This window comes from Pan troglodytes, chromosome 21, assembly GCF_028858775.2.
Source record: "Pan troglodytes isolate AG18354 chromosome 21, NHGRI_mPanTro3-v2.0_pri, whole genome shotgun sequence".
Lineage (NCBI taxonomy): Eukaryota > Metazoa > Chordata > Mammalia > Primates > Hominidae > Pan > Pan troglodytes.
Genome location: NC_072419.2, coordinates 26,586,491 through 26,603,564, shown reverse-complemented (window position 1 = coordinate 26,603,564; position 17,074 = coordinate 26,586,491). Strand labels below are relative to the sequence as shown.

General features: G+C 40.3%; 1 protein-coding gene across 18 annotated transcripts in view; it reads right to left on the bottom strand.

The window, feature by feature from the left end:
• CFAP61 (cilia and flagella associated protein 61) overlaps positions 1-17,074 on the bottom strand; it is a 306,350-nt gene that overhangs the window by 285,451 nt on the left and 3,825 nt on the right. For 14 of the 18 annotated variants that reach the window (XM_016937529.3, XM_016937533.3, XM_016937534.3 and 11 more), the window contains exons 2-3: positions 16,584-16,734; positions 2,441-2,591 (exon numbers count right to left, since the gene is read on the bottom strand). In XM_016937529.3, the coding sequence (XP_016793018.2) occupies positions 2,441-2,591; positions 16,584-16,726 (294 nt within the window). In that variant the 5' untranslated portion in view covers positions 16,727-16,734. Of the gene's footprint in view, positions 1-2,440; positions 2,592-3,543; positions 3,627-16,583; positions 16,735-17,074 lie in introns of those variants that run through there. The other 4 variants (XM_016937535.3, XM_054674464.2, XM_054674463.2 and 1 more) reach the window with 2 other exon arrangements.

The window sequence follows — 17,074 nt, the reverse complement described above, 5'->3', positions numbered from 1 at the left end:
TTTTTGAATAATTTTCTGGACAGCTTTGTGGGACCAGTGGCACTTCTGTGTGCCTTGTCCCCACTTCTGTCGGATGGTGTGTGACTCAGAAGCACTCGGAAAGAACTGTACGGTGACTAAAAGCGCAAGAGGAAAACCATGTTTTGATTCATGAGCTTGAAAACTCCCAAAAGGCAAACAACACAAACCCCAAAAGTCCAGATAACGATGACGACGACATGATTTCAAATACTTGCTGTGTATTCACTCATTTAATCCCACAATAATCTCACTCAGCATTTGCCTTACATCCTGAATAGGACTAGCCTCAGGAGCACATGGCTTATTACTTGCTTGATTTGTCTCCCAAATTCTCTCTTCCATCATAAATATTACAATGCAAGATTTATTCTTTAGCTTTAAGATAAAAATCATTACTTCAGCTGCAAATATCCCTAGGATAGGTACTGCATTAAGCCTTAAAGGCTCTATACTGGTTACATCCAGCAGAAAAGTAATGCAAGCCACAAATGTCATTTCAAATTTTCTAGTAGACACATTAAAAAAGAAGAAAGATAAACAGGTGAATTAATGTTTAATATTTAATTTAATATTTAACCTAATATATTCAAATTATATCATTTTAACAAGTAATCATTATAAAAATTATTAATGAGATATTTTACACTTTTTTTTTCTACGAAGTATTTGAAATCTGGCATATTTTATACTTATGGAACACCTCAATTCAGACTAGCTACATTTCAAGCGCTCGTTAGTTACGTAAGGCTGGTGGCTACCACATTGGACAGCCCAGCACTATACTGTCATAGAAGACAGCTTGAAAAGAAACAAAAGGGGCATGTGTTTATGAATAAGAGTGTTAATTTAAAATTTTCAGAAAGGTAAAATCATAACCCTAATGCAAATATAAAATAAACATCTATCAGAGGTTTATTCAACTTCAACAAATCAATTAATGAGGCAACCAGTGAGATGATAAAAATGATTCTTTGCACTTGAAGAGCTGGATACTTCAGGTGATTTACTAGGAAAAGGAAAGAATAAGATTGCTGGATTAGGCCGGGCACAGTGGCTCACACCGGTAATCCCAGCACTTTGGGAGGCCGAGGCAGGTGGATCACGAGGTCAGGAGATCGAGACCATCCTGGCTAACATAGTGAAACCCTGTCTCTACTAAAAATACAAAAAAATTAGCCGGGCGTGGTGGCAGGCGCCTGTAGTCCCAGCTACTTGGGAGGCTGAGGCAGGAGAATGGCATGAATCTGGGAGGCAGAGCTTGCAGTAAGCCGAGATCGTGCCACTGTACTCCAGCCTGGACGACAGAGTGAGACTCCATCTCAAAAAAACAAAGATTGCTAGATTAGATACCAAATAGGTCACATCCTGTAAGACAATAAACCATAACCTTTGAGGTTAGCTCTATCCAGACAGGAATTCTTTACATCCTAATGGACAAAAATCTACAAGCTAATCACCATTCCTACAGAATTGTAAAACAGGCTACTCAACCAAAGGTGCAAGCATTGGACTGAAATAATCATTTTGGTCTATTTCCAAGTTTGCGATAATTTTTCTGACAATAGTCCTTAGGTATACAGGGTGGCAGGGTAGGAGAGAGCACAAAAGATGAGGGGAAGGCACCATCTAGTGAAATAAATGCTGAATAATATGCTTACGGGTGTGTGTATGTGTGCACATTCACACACATGTACGGGGGGTGAATTCACTCACACTCATTGGGCATTCCCTTTTCTTCTGACATCAGGGCTCTGGGGACATGCTGCAGAATTGCACCACAAGGCCAGGGTGCTGCCCAGAGTTGTAGCCTCTGGCACTCCACAAAAACTGGGGCCTGTCTCTGGCCTGGCTCTGGCAGGTTGCATGCAGAGAAAGCTCAGACTTGGCATCAGGTACCCAGGCCAGACTCCTGGGAACCAGTAACCTAGCTTCTGTTGGCCAACAAGTTGTCATGTGTCAGCAGCTAGAAGACATCAAATAAGCCAAGGTCCATGAGGGCACTTTGAAAATTATAGAATGTGACAGAAGTCTGAGGCTCTGCTGTCATGATTACAAGGGCAAGGGTGTAGATGGCAGATGCTCTCCTAACATATCAATGACCTTGGACACTGACGCCTGGAGAACAACGTGAGACCTGGAAGCACACGTTTGACACTTCCACTAATTCCTCCCCCGCCGTCATTAGTGGAGCATGATCCAGGCCTTGCCAGCGGCTAGCCAACTTGGCTACTCCCTGCCCTTTCCTATCCCCCCTGGCACTACTCTCAGCCCTCTTTTCCTCCCCACCAGCTCCCTTCACTTTTAACTGTCATGATGTCATATACTGCTCAGTAGAAAACTTGGAAAGACATAATCACAAACACAGGACTTCCCTTCAAGATTCAGGGTGTTCTAACAAGCACTGTATGTGATTTCTTACTGTGCATGGGATGTCACTGTCAAGCTCCCGGAACACTGACACCCAGTCATCCTGCTTGGCAACATTCCAGTTGGGGTAGTCCAGGAAGGTGGCCTGGGCCATGATCTCCTCCTTGTCATTGCAGAGGGTAACAGCAAGGTTGGCCTTTTCTCTGCAGAAATGATTAAAATTGCAAACATGAATAAGATTACAAAAAGTGAGGTGAGGACATGTCATTTTTTTCCCTCTGGCTACTGGAGCTCAGCAGCCACTGCATGAGGTCTGATAATCTTTGGAAAAGGTGAGAATGATATTGCAGCCACTTTGGGGTACATTGTTCAGGACAAGTGGTGCTGTCAACTAAACTTGTATTCAAAATGACATTTCATTAGAAAGGTATTACATTTGTGATATTGAGTATCTACTATCTTTCCCTTGGAGACTGACTAGGAAGATATTTGACTACACAGTTTCCCCTATCCTCTCCATGTTGCCAGTACCACTGTGTTTGGCCTAAACATCTACGGTTAGGGTGGCCAAGTGTCTCTCTTTGCCCAGGACTGGGAGTGCCCAAGATATAGGACTTTCATGGCATTAAAAAAATGAAAGTCCTGGGCAAACTAGGATGAATGGGTCACCTATGCACAGTGGTAAAGCTAACAGTCTAGCTCCATCTCAGTTACCATTCTCAAGCAATTCCTCCAAACTGTGAGTTCATGTCCCTGGGCTTACTGATTCATTCATATGGAATCTGGGCATCTGGAATATCATCTGACCCAGCTGCAGAAATGGGGACTCCCAGGGGTCTTGCTTAAGCTAAGGTAACCCAGTGAGTTAATAAAGCGAAGAGAGGAGAAGCAGGCCTTCCAGTCTTATTCTGGTGGTTGTCTCAGAGCGACTATCTTGACAATCCCTCCCAACTGCTACCCTGTCTTGTGGCCCATCAAGGCAGCAAGACTTAAAGGCACTTAAAGGCAGCATATAGTTTACCACCCCAAGAACCATTTGTGCATAAATTTAAATGCATTTTTTACTTTCTTAGTGAAATGAAATCTACTGGCATCTTAAGTTGGAGGAAGAAATAGTTAAACATTCACTCAAAACACAAAGAAGGCAGCAGTTACCCATGTTCCTTCTTGAGGAGAACAGGAAGAAGCAAGCATGTAACTGGAGGAAGAGGCGGAGAGGAGATGACAGGAGGACAGAAAGTGGCATGGGCTTTCCAGTTATGTTTTTATCACAGAAGGAAAACACTGTCAGTGCAGACAAGAATGAGAAAATCTAAGCAAGAGAAAAAATAAATAATTTGGAAAATCACTTTTAATCCCACCTTCCATAGATAACCAACCACTGTCAATACTTTGGTTTCTGTCTCTCCAGACTTATCTTTTTGTGAGGTAACTATACGTTGAAATGTACATCGTGTGTTTTTAAAAACTAGAATCTGGCCAGGCACGGTGGCTCACACCTGTAATCCCACATTTTGGGAGGCCAAGGTGGACAGATTACTTGAGGCCAGGAGTTTGAGACAGCCTGGCCAACATGGTGAAAACCCATCTTGACTAAAAATACAAAAATTAGCCGGGTGTGGTGGTACATGCCTGTAATCCCAGCTACTCGGGAGGCTGAGGCAGAGAATCGCTTGAACCCAGCAGGCAGAGGCTGCAGTGAGCCGAGATCGCACCACTGCACTCCAGCCCGGACAACAGAGTGAGAATCCATCTCAAAACATAATAATAATAAATAATAATAAAATAAAAATGGAATCCCACAACCTATACTACTTGTAGCCTGCTTTTTCCCACTTGACAGTGTATCCTTTTACAAGAGCAGTTCACCAAACAGCAGTCTCTCACACACATGCGCTTCCTGTACTTTTTTCTTTACATCAATTTACTTTGGGCTTAAAATTTTAATAGGAAATATACATCACTACCATAAATGGAAAACCAGTATCTCTTGGTATAAATAGAAGGTAAAGGCCGGGCGCGGTGGCTCACACCTGTAATCCCAGCACTTTGGAAGGCCGAGGCAGGCGGATCACAAGGTCAAGAGTTCGAGACCATTCTGGCCAACATGGTGAAACCCTGTTTCTACTAAAAATAAAAACATCAGCTGGGCGTGATGGCACATGCCTGTAGTTCCAGCTACTTGGGAGGCTGAGGCAGGAGAATGGCTTGAACCTGGGAGGCAGAGGTTGCAGCGAGCCGAGATGGCACCACTGCACTGCAGCCTGGCAACAAAGCAAGACTCCGTCTCAAAAGAAAAATAAGGAAGGTAACTATAAAGATGTAACATTTAAAACAAAAAATTTTTCCTGCATGTAGCAAGTGAAATCCCCCTGGGTACCACTGGATGTACGGGCCTCTTTGGGAAACATTGTGCTGGGGATATCAATCTCAGTGCCTGCAGCCACTGTTCCTTCTCAAAGGAAGTCACAGCAGCCACATATGATCACACTCCTCAGCCACAGGGGAATGAAGCAGGGCTGCTCCTGGTCCAGGGGCCCCATACGAGCACTGGCTATCAAGGGAAGGAGGCAGTAGACTGCCCCAGGTTCCTAGAATACAGTATCCACACAGGGCTCTTTAGCACAGGGATGCAGCCCCACAACTTCCCACTGAACCCTTCACTTCCGTCTACCTGTAAGTCATCTCCCTCCAGCTCTTGGTCTTCTGGGCTCCTCTGCCCCAGACTCCCAGAGTCATGACCTATGGTCTCAAGCTGAGAGTGCTCCCTCTAAACCAGATGAGAAAATGCACAAGACGCTGTACATGTCAGCTCTGACGATAGTGGTGATGGTAGGGAGGAGGAAGTGGGCAAGAATTTGGGACAGCGCAGCCACCATCCCCTCAGGGAAGCAAAGAACAATGTGTTCCTGGAATCCAATTCTAACGAAATGCATTTATCCATGGGAACCTCAGGATGCTGGTTGGGTCTTACAGTACAATTAGCACAATACTATATACCACGTAGACATTAAAGATTCAGTATGCTTTTGTGGGTTGGCCTGGGAAGCCAGCCATGAATTACTTTGTTTCAATGGGAAAATGCACTACAGTTTACAAATAGCTGACTATAAAAAGTAACTTTTATAGCATTATCCTTTTATGTATATAATTTTCACTTCTTATTACCCCTTAGTCACTAGGTCCCCCATAGCACAGATAAAAATCACCATGGGAACAAAGGGAAAGAAGAGGAGGAAAAGGTAGAGGGAGAAGGTAGGTATATACATATATAATAAATATATATAATAATATGAATATATATTATATATAAATAATGTGAATATATATTATATATAAAATAATATAAATATATAAAAATAATATATATAATATAAATACATATATTACATATATATATATTTTGAGATGGAGTCTCGCTGTGTCACCCAGCCTGGAGTGCAGTGGCGCGATCTCGGCTCACTGCAACCTCCCCATCCGGGGTTCAAGCGATTCTCCTGCCTCAGCCTCCCGAGTAGCTGCGACTACAGATGCCTGCCACAACGTCCAGCTAATTTTTGTATTTTTAGTAGAGACAAGGTTTCACCATGTTGGCCAGGATGGTCTCGATCTCTTTTACTTTTTTTAATTTTTTTATTTTTTGAGACGGAGTCTCGCTCTGTGGTCTCGATCTCTTGACCTCATGATCCACCCACCTCAACCTCCCAAACTGCTGGGATTGCAGGCGTGAGCTACCACACCCGGCTGAGAAGGCATATTTTTAAATGTTGGATTTTAAACTGTTCTTTTTAATAAGCCAAATCCAAACTGAAGGAGCCCTATTAACACACACACACACATACACACGTATGTCACACCAAATCAGAGCTCTTTTCATTAGAGCAACGCCTCATTTATTCAACTGCTTCAGGAAATTTTCCAAGTATAGCCAAAACTTATTTTCTTTTTTTTTTTTAGAGTCAGATGTTATAAAACTTTTTATAATATTTTAATGTGGTATAATTTACATGCAGTGAAATGATTTTGTGGGTATCATTTAACTAATTTTAGAAAATAAATACACCTTTGTATCACATCCACCCCCTCCACACAGAAGTCAATGTTTACATCATCACAAAAAGTTTCCTAATTTATCACCCAGTAAACAACCCATAAAATAATGTGGACTTGTTACTATCAAATCATATTAGTTTTCCTGCTCTGGAACTTTATTTTTACTTTATTTTATTTTTTATTACACTTTAAGTTCTGGGATACATGTGCAGAACATACAGGTTTGTTACATATACACGTGCCATTGTGGTTTGCTGCACCCATCAACCCGTCATCTACATTAGGTATTTCTCCTAATGTTATCCCTCCCCTAGCCCCCACCCCGACAGGCCCTGGTGCGTGATGTTCCCCTCCCTGTGTCCATGTGTTCTCCTTGTTCAACTCCCACTTATGAGTGAGAACATGTGGTGTTTGGTTTTCTGTTCTTGTGATAGTTTGCTGAGAATGATGGTTTCCAGCATCATCCATGTCCCTGCAAAGCACATGAACTCATCCTTTTTTATGGCTGCACAGTATTCCATGGTGTATATGTGCCACATTTTCTTTATCCAGTCTATTACTGATGGACATTTGGGTTGGTTCCAAGTCTTTGGTATTGTGAATGGTGCTGCAGTAAGCATACGTGTGCATGTGTCTTTATAGTAGAATGATTTATAATCCTTTGGGTATATACCCAGTAATGGGATTGCTGGGTCAAGTGGTATTTCTAGTCCTAGATCCTTGAGGAATCACCACACTGTCTTCCACAATGGTTGAACTAATTTACAGTCCCACCAACAGTGTAAAAGCATTCCTATTTCTCCACATCCTCTCCAGCATCTGTTGTTTCCTGACTTTTTAATGATCGCCATTCTGACTGACGTGAGATGGTATCTCATTGTGGTTTTGATTTGCATTTCTCTAATGACCAGTGATGATGAGCATTTTTTCATATGTCTGTTGGCTGCATAAATGTCTTCTTTTGAGAAGTGTCTGTTTGCCCACTTTTTGATGGGGTTGTTTTTTTCTTGTAAATTTGTTTAAGTTATTTGTACAAAAGATTTTCTAAGATTTCCATCATAGAGAAACAGCACTCGCTTTTTCTGCTTGATTTAACAACACCATCACCCAGAAACCTCAGAGTTTCCTCACATCCATTGCTCACAAACTGCAGCCTGGGCACAGTTCTGTCCCCCCGATCGCCACTGTGCTATTTGCACTGGACGCAGGTGATTCTTTCAGCCCTTTCCCCACTCATCGGCCATGCCCAATCTGCTAAAATTTAGCTGGATTTTTAGGTGAGATCAGTTTTATTCATTCCTCTATTTCTGTAACTGAACAGGCAGTCAATAAAATAAAACCAAACACACAGACCACAAAAGAACCACCTTTTTTTTTTTTTCAAAATGTCTATAAAATAAGTCATTAAGCCTTGCAGTTGACTTGGCCAGGGGACAGGAGTTGCCTAATATAAAAAATGAAACACTGTGTGGGCTTAGTAGCAGCTGTTTTGGAAGCTTCGGGACATCAATGAAAATTTAAATTTGCTTTTACTTCTGAAAATATGCTGGCTTCTAAGATAGGTTGCAACCTTTTCAGTTATAAAGATTCCATTTTAACTTTTTTTTTTTTTAAATGTTTGGGGTCTGAGCAAGGGGAAGGCTGGAATTACTGAGATAGGAAAAGTGTGGGAAGAGTGGATTGAATGCAGGTGAAGATCATGCTAGGTTCCAAGTGCCTACTAGGTTTCCAAGGGTTGGCATTCACCAGGAAGCTGGATAAATGAATTTGGAATCCAGAAGGTTCTGTCATCGATGTCAGTTTTTCACATTTATACCATAAATTCACCCAGAATTAATTTTTAAAAGTTTTCTACTACATGAGGTTGGTTATTATTTTCTTTCCCATGTGAATAACGAACTCTCCCAGCACCATTTATTGAGTGGCACATCCTTTCCTCACAAAGCCGTCATCAAATTTTCATATAGGTATGGGTCTGTTTCTGGGATCTCTATCCTGGTCCATCTGTCTTTTGTCAAAATTCCCTGCAAATTACCACACTGCCCTGATTATACCCACAATGAATCTTTAGTTGGCAAGCCTCTCCACCTTATTTTTCTTCCTTCAGATTACCCTGAACCTTTGCTTTCCCACATAAATTTAGACTCATTAAGCTTGACAAATAATCTTGTTAGGATTTTGACGGGGGTGGAGAGAAACTAACTTTATGATTTGAATCTTCCTGTCCAAAATGTGGTCTACCTCTTGGGAAATACCGTAGTCCCCCCACTTCTCCGTGGTTTCATGGCCCACAGTTTCATAGTTAATTGCGGTCAACGGCAGTTAGAAAATACTGAATGGAAAATTCCAGAAATAATCTATAAATTTAAAACTGCATGCCATCCTGAGTAGCAAGATGAAATTACATGCCATCCCAGCCCGTCCTGCCCAGGAACTGTCCAGCAGATCCACACTGTAGATGCTGCTGCCCATGAGTCACTTAGTATTAGATCTGATAACTGCCTTCTGTTACCAGATCGACCGTCACTGCATCACAGTGCTTTGGTTCAAAGTGCAAGAGTAGTGATGCTGGTAATTCAGACATGCTGAAAAGAAGCCGTAAAAGGCTTCCTTTACACAAAAAGGTGAAAATTCTCAACTTGATGAGGAAAAAATAAATTGTATGCTGAGCTTGCTAAGATCTAGGGTAAGAAGAGATCTTTAATCTGTGAAATTGTGAAAATGGAAAAAGAAATCTGTGTTCTCCTGTCACACCTCAAACTACAAAAGTTATGGTCACAGTGCATAGCAAATGCTTAGTTAAGATGGAAAAGCCGTTATATTTGTGGGTGGAAGGCATGAACAAAAATGTGTTCTGACTGATAACAATCGGATGTGGTACCATCCTCAGTTTCAGACATCCACTGGGGGTCTTGGAATATATTCCCCTCAGATAAGGCGGGGTGGGGGGGTTACTCTATTTAGGCTTTCCTTAATGTCTTTCAATAGTTGACAATTTACCCCATAATGAGCTTAGAGTTATTTTGTCAGTTTTATACTAGGTACTTTATATTCTTTGGCATGGGTGTAAATAGAAAAATGTTTTCTGTTCATTGTTAGTATATAAAAATGCAATGGGTTTTTATTCAATGACTTCATAGCCAGCAATTTTGAACTTCTGTATTCATTCTAATTCATATTCCTTTCAATTTGCTAAGTAGAGAATATATCACCTGCAAAAAATGACAATTTTGTTTCTTCCTTTCAAATCCTAGTACATTTTATTGCTTTTTCTTTCCCTTACTGCAATAGCTAGGATCTCATGACAACAGGCATCCTCATTTATTATACAGGGATTCTTTTAATATTTTATCATTACATATAGTGTTTGTTAAAGGTTTGCATACATATGAGAGTCATCTTATATTCTTATTAGGTTAAGAATTATTACTAAGAATATTGCATTTTATCAAATGATTTTGTCTCTGTTTATTGAGATTATTAGATTTTCTCCTTTGTTAACGTGATGAATTAGACTAATCAATTTTCTAGTATTAAGCCAATCTTGAATACCATGATCAGTTAATCATAATCATATCTTTTTAGTTATTAGATTCCTTTCCAATTTTTTTTGAATTTTTACATCCATGTTCATGAGCAAGGCATGAACGTTAATTTCATTTCTCTTTCTATGTGAGATTGGCCGTTAACTTTCCTTTCTCATACTGTCTTTGTCTTATTTTGATATCAACATTATGATAGCCTCATAAAGTGAGCTAAAAAGTATTCTCTGTCTTTCTGCTTCCAAGAACTTGTATTTATTTGGGACATACCCAATCCCTGAATCTTTGGTAGGACTGCTTATAAAGGCAGTTGTGCCGACCATTTTATTGGTGGGAGGATTTAAAACTAACGATTCAATTTAATGGGTTTCTATCATTTCTTAAGTTGATTTTAAGAAACTTTTCTGGGACCCCATATTTTCAAATTTATTGGCATGCAGTTTTTTTATACAGGTCCCCAATCCCTTTAAATCCATAAAGCCCTAAAAACTGGAAGCAGCAAAATTGGACTTGAAGTGACAGGAGGTTACTCTACAGTCTTGATCCCATATATAAAATATTCTTACATTTTTACCACAGATATCCTAACGTGTGTAATTATGGGAAATCTCTCCAGTCCTTGTGGGTGGAATTCAATAATATTTCATCAATGGAGGAAACTAATTTTTAAAATTCTGCTTTCTGAAACACAACTAGTCACGAGGGATTTAGTTAAAGGATTGTGGATCTATAATGCCCTTTTATTACCTGCTTAACCTCAGCAACATTTGTAATTATGTCCTTTTCACATTACTTTGAAAGTTTTTCTTTTTTTCCTGATTAATCTTGTCAGATTTTTTTTTCTTTAGGCTTTTTAAAGAACAAACTTTTGGCTTTGTTTATCCTCTACCAGATGCTTGTTTCCTGTTTCATTAATATGCGCTCTTGTCCTTTATTTCCTGTTTTCCTTGAGTTGATTCGACTGTTCTTGCTCTTAGAGGTAAACTCTGAACTTTATTTCAGGCCTTTCTTCTCTTCTGTTATAAGCATTTAAGGTTATAAGTTCCCTCTAAGACCTGCTATTTTGTTCAACTATTTCTGCATAACAGATTATCCCAAATTTAGTGGCTACTCTGTTTTATTTGCTCATGATTCTATGGGTGAGAAATTCAGACAGGGTACAGTAGGGGTATCTGTTGGGGCAAGAACCTCCAAGATGGTTTTTTTCCCTCATGTGTCTTGTGCCTCAGTGAGGGTGGCCCAAAGGGGCTGGGGTGTGCCTGGAAGAGTGACATGGGGCCTTCCTTCTTGCTGGAGGCTGGGCTCCTCAATTCTCCTCCATGCAGGCACACATTTCTCTCTTACGATATGGCCTCTCTGGGTGGCATGTCCAGTAGAGTAGCCAGACTTTTTACATGGTAGTGCAAGGCTCCCAAGATCACAAAACTGAAAGCTCCCAGCAAAGGCTCGAACTAGGGTGAGGCCAGAGGGACCCAGGGTTCAAAAATGGAAGGAGGTGTTCACTCTCAGGTTCATGCAGGGGCCCTAGCTGGGAGTGAGTACCCAGGATGCCCTGCGTGCCTCTCCTGGGCCAGCCCTGCTGCCAGGCCATCTTAACGCTTGGGCCTGGGACCAGGACAGCCCCACTTCCATTACATTCTATCAGGGGAATCACAGGCTCAACAAAGATAGAAAACATGGGGACTACAGCAGGGAGAATGACACAAAAAGGCATGGGGAACACAGGGAGGCGGGAGAGTCTCCAGTGCTCTACCTGTGATTTTCACTTTTATCTATTTTAGAACTGTGTCGTTAGAAGCATATAAGTTTAAAGCTGTCATAGCTCTCCCAACAACAGTTTTATCATTATATAGTGACCCTCTTTATCTGTAGGGAGCTTTTTGTCCTGAACTATACACTGTCTGCTGTTGATATAGCAATACTAGCCCTTATTTTGGGTGAGATTTTGGGTGGCATATCTTTTTTCCTGATACTTTGACTTTAAATATTTCTGTGACTTTATATATGAGGTATGTCTCACAAATAGAATATGACTGTTTTGTTTTGAGCCAATCTGCCATTCTTAATCTTTTAATGGAAGATTTTTGTCCAGATGCATTTATTATGATTGCTGATACAGTAAAATTTATTTTCTTATTCTGTAATTTTAATACATTCTATGCTTTTTGTTTCTTTTTTCCTCCTCCTGTCTTGTCCTCTTTTAGATTCAGGGTTCATTTTAAATTTCTCATTCCATTTTTCCCTCTATAGATCAGAAGTTATCATCTCTACACCTGTTCTTTTAATGATGATCTTAACCATGTTAATATATATTCCTAACAGTCTTTATTATCTGTTCCAGTTATCAACTGATGTGTAATAAACCACCCCAAACCTTAGTGGCTTTAAGTAACAATTATTATCTCTCATGGTTCTGTGGGCTGCCTGGGTTGAACTAAGCAGTTTTTGCACGGTATCTCAGGCTATCAAATGGCAGCAGTGGCTAAAGCCATCTGAAGACTCAGTGTCTAAGACGGCTTACTTGCATGGTTGGCAGCTGGTGGCAGTTGCTAGCAGGGAGCTCAGCAGAGGCTGTCAAATGAAGCACCCACAGGGAGACATGTGACTGGAGCTTTCATCAGTGTGGCACTGGGTTCTGAGAAGGAGCACTTCCGGAGACCCAGTGGAAGTTGCAAGACTTCTTATGACTTAGACTTGAAGTCAAATAGAGTCTCACTTCTGCTGCTTTCCATTGGTTGCATAAGGCGAGCCATGATTCTTTGTGAGAACAGACTACACAAAGGTGTAAGTGACAGGATGTGTGGCTCATTGGAGCCAGGGGAGCCTGTTTGCACACCACTTACCACACCCTCTATCTTAAATAAAACCTGAAGGATTCTTTCATTCTAATCATGCTCCTCCCAATTTATATAATGTTTTTGTCCTGAATCTTAGTTTTAACATATGGTTTATACCTCACAAATCAGTCATTATCAATATTATTGTTTTATGCAAGTCATACTTTTTCTTAGATTTACCTATATATTTTCCATATTTTTGTTGACATTCCTTCTTGTGTTTTGAGCTTTCCAGCTGAGGTATTCTCTGTTCCTCCAAGAACATATTCTGAGGAATTTCCTCCATTCAGAGTTTATTGGCAAATGACTTAGGTTTTTGTTTGTCAGAAAATGCATTTATTTTCTCCCAGGTCCCCTAGGAATTGTTTCACTGGGTGAAACAATGTCACAATTCTAAATTGATGTTATTTTTCTCTCCACTATTGAAGATATTCTACTATCTTCTGACTACTATTGTGGCTCCTAAGAAATCTATTAGTCTAATCTTTAGTTCTTTGCAGGTAACTTGGCTTTTTTTTTTCCCCCTCTGTTATTTTTCAGATCTTTTTAACTGTAGTGTTTTGCTGTTTCATTATGATGGGTACAGTTGGGATTTCTGTGTATTTATCCCCTTTGGGATCCACTGAGTTTTCCAGATGTAAGAAGTAGTGCTTTCCAACAATTCTGAAAAACTCTCAGCCATTCTCTCTTCAAATATTACCCTTTGGCTTCCTATTATTTTCTTCTAAAAGTCTAACTAGACTAGGTCTCATGCTTCATTCATATTTTTTCTCTTTGTGTTGAGCTCTGGGTAATTTACTGGTATTGATCCTCCAGCTCATTACTTCTGTCTTCAACTGTGTCTATGAAGGATGTTTAATTCATCTACAGAGCTTTTAATTTCAATTACATTTTAAGTTCTAGATGGTCTATTTCACTTTTGTTTAAACATGATTATTCATTTTTATAATTTTTTATTTTTTATTTTATTTTATTTTTTAGATGGAGTCTCACTGTGTCACCCAGGCTGGAGTGCAGTGGTGCGATCTCGGCTCACTGCAACCTCCGCCTCCCAGGTTCAAGCGATTCTCCTGCCTCAGCCTCCTGAGTAGCTGGGACTACATGTGTGTGCCACCACTCCTGGCTAATTTTTTGTATTTTTGGTAGAGATGGGGTTTCGCCATATAGGCCAGGTTGGTCTCAAACTCCTGACCTCGGATGATCTGCCCACCTCAGCATCCCAGATTTTTTTTAGTCTTTAATCCTTTTTTTTTTTTTTTTTTTTTTTTTGAGACAGAGTCTCTCTGTCACCAGGCTGGAGTGTGCAGTAGTGCAATCTTGGCTCATTGCAACCTCCGCCTCCTGGGTTCAAGCGATTCTCCTGCCTCAGCCTCCCAAGTAGTGGGACTACAGAGTGCGCGCTACCACATTCAGTCAATTTTTGTATTTTTAGTAGAGATGGGGTTTCACCTGTTGGCCAGGATGGTCTCAATCTCTTGACCTCGTGATCCTCCTGCCTCGGCCTCCCAAAGTGCTGGGATTACAGGCATGAGCCACTGTGTCCGGCCTTCTTTAACCATCTTTTTAAACCTACCTTTTTTATTTTAGACATAGTAAACACAGTTATTTTATATTCATTGTTTAATTTCATATCTGAAGTCTTTGGGAGTTGATTATCCTATATAATTTCTCTTGTTGATTCTAATGATACATGTTTCCTTGTGTGTTTATGATTTTTGACTGTGAGCTCATATTTCTTGCAACTTTATCTGGGGTTATTATTTGGAGTCTGAGCTGAAGCTGCATCCCTTCACACTTGATTTGCATTTATGTCAGCCAGTTTCCTGGACACACTACTGGCCTGTGACTATTTTTAATTAAATTCTTTACTTCAACATTTTTTGGACCACATAAATAATTAACATGGATCTCAAATCAGTGTGTGCTTATGAATTCTCAGAAGAGACTTTATCCCCTTCTATTCCATGCTAAGGCTGAGTGAGTCCTCACTGTCCATTTTTATTTAGTGGGTTTATATCTTGTTCATCCCTACAATGAACATCCCAATTTTATACAAAGGGGTCACATGCTTTCCTCCTTAGGTGGAGGGAGTAGTTATCTTCCATTCTTTGCAAAGCTGTCAAAACAGAAATATGAAGTTGCTATTAATAGAATGTGGCAAAAATCCTCAAGGACGAAGCTAGCATTGGTTCCTGTTTGTCTAATCAAGTTTCTGATTTCAATTTGATAATGTTCCCTACACAGTCCTTAGCTTTTGTGTGTATCAGTATTTTAGTTGTTTCCATCCAAAGGACATCTTTAAGGTACTGAGTCCACCATAATGCCAAAAAATAATTTCATTGGTATATCTATTTTTTACGCATTTTATAACTATTGCCCTACTGCCCTCTAGTAAAATTGTGCCAATTTATATTACATTCATCAGGGGGTAATTAGAAACTACAAACTTTAATGTCTTAGGCTGGCCTTAGCTTAAACATTTCAATTGTATTTGATATGAAGCTTTATGAAATCCAAAATACTAGGATATTTAATATTTTCAATAAAAATAATGCGGCACAGGGTCGAGCACAGTAGCTTATGCCTGTAATCCAAAGACTTTGGGAGGCCAAGGCAGGCAGATCACTTGAGGCCAGGAGTTCGAGACCAGCCTGGCCAACATGATGAAACCTAGTCTCTACTAAAAAACAAACAAACAAACAAAAACAGCTAGGCATGGTGGCATGCACCTGTAGTCCCAGCTACTCTGGAGGCTGAGGCAGGAGAATCTCTTGAACCCAGGAGGCGGAGATTGCAGTGAGCCGAGATCGCACCACTGCACCCCAGATCTGGGCAATAGAGCAAACCTCTGTCTCAAAAATAAATAAATAAATTAAATAATGAAGAACAGATTCAAGGATATTTATATTTTGGCACCCACAGAAGGTCTATAAACAAACAAAACAGAGAGAAAAAAGATCATTTAAGAAACAAATCTATGCATACTTTAAAGTTCAGAAGAACACTTTAACAGCAGCGGCTGTGAACAAATCCAGGTTTCCAACGTACTGTTTGACCCTGCGCCAGCTTCCCATTCTCATCTGTGAGATGGACATGATAGTGGCCACCTCAGAGAAGTATCAGAACAATAACATAATGTTGGCATAGCACAGAGCCTGACATAAACTAATTTCTCAAAATCTGGCAGCTAATATTATTAACTTGTTTTAAGTGACTCCACTAGTGAGTGAGGCAGCTGAGATTTGAACCAAGTTTGTTTGAATCCAAAGCCCATGAGAAACCTTTTTGATTTGCATATTATTATAGGAAATAGGAATGTGTTGTTCCCAGAGATTTCTTGCTACAATTTTTTCACTGTGCAGTAAGCTACCCATTTTCTCACAATAATCCTTTTCTGGCATGTCATAAAATTGATGAACCTTCTTTTTTTTTTTTTTTTAATTGAGACAGGGGCCCGCTCTGTCATCCAGGCTGGAGTGCAGTGGCGTGTCTTGGCTCACTGCAGCCTCTGCCTCCTGTGTTCAAGCGATTCTCATGCCTCAGCCTCCCGAGCAGCTGGGATTACAGGCATGCGCCACCACGCCCAGCTGATTATTGTATTTTTAGTAGAGATGAGGTTTTGCCATGTCGGCCAGGCTGGTCTTGAACTCCGGGCCTCAGGTGATCTGCCTGCCTTGGCCTCTCAAAGTGCTGAGATTACAGGTGTGAGCTACTGCACCCAACCAAAACTGATGAACATTCTTGAACTTAGTTATCTACTTACAGAAGATAGATGATATTTAGCTTCCCAAACAGCTTGCAGGTAAATTTTCTAATAAGGCTTTTGATACAATAAACATCCTGTGATTCTGTTCTTCGGCAATGAACAACTTCTACCTTTCCTCTTGGAGAAGTGAGTACTGACATTTTTTATCCTGTCCCCAAAAGAGAGAAAAAAGTCCACTATTTATCTGATATCATAAGCCAGTTTGGTTATAATACGGACAAAACTGAACACTAATTCAATTTCCATGTGGTCAGAGTGAACATGGTGTGAGAATACTGGTGTGACACGTTTTCCCCTGGGTGTAGTCTGTGACGACTGTCACTGCAAACCAGCTGACGTTCCTCCATAGGAGAATGAAGTTTCTGAGAACTGGCCTGTTTAGAAGTTTCTGCAACTATATTCTTTGTTTCCAACAAAGCTGCTTTAAAAAATTCTAACAATAGAATTGGAAAAACATTGAAAGGAATTATTTACGGATTCAGGGTCCT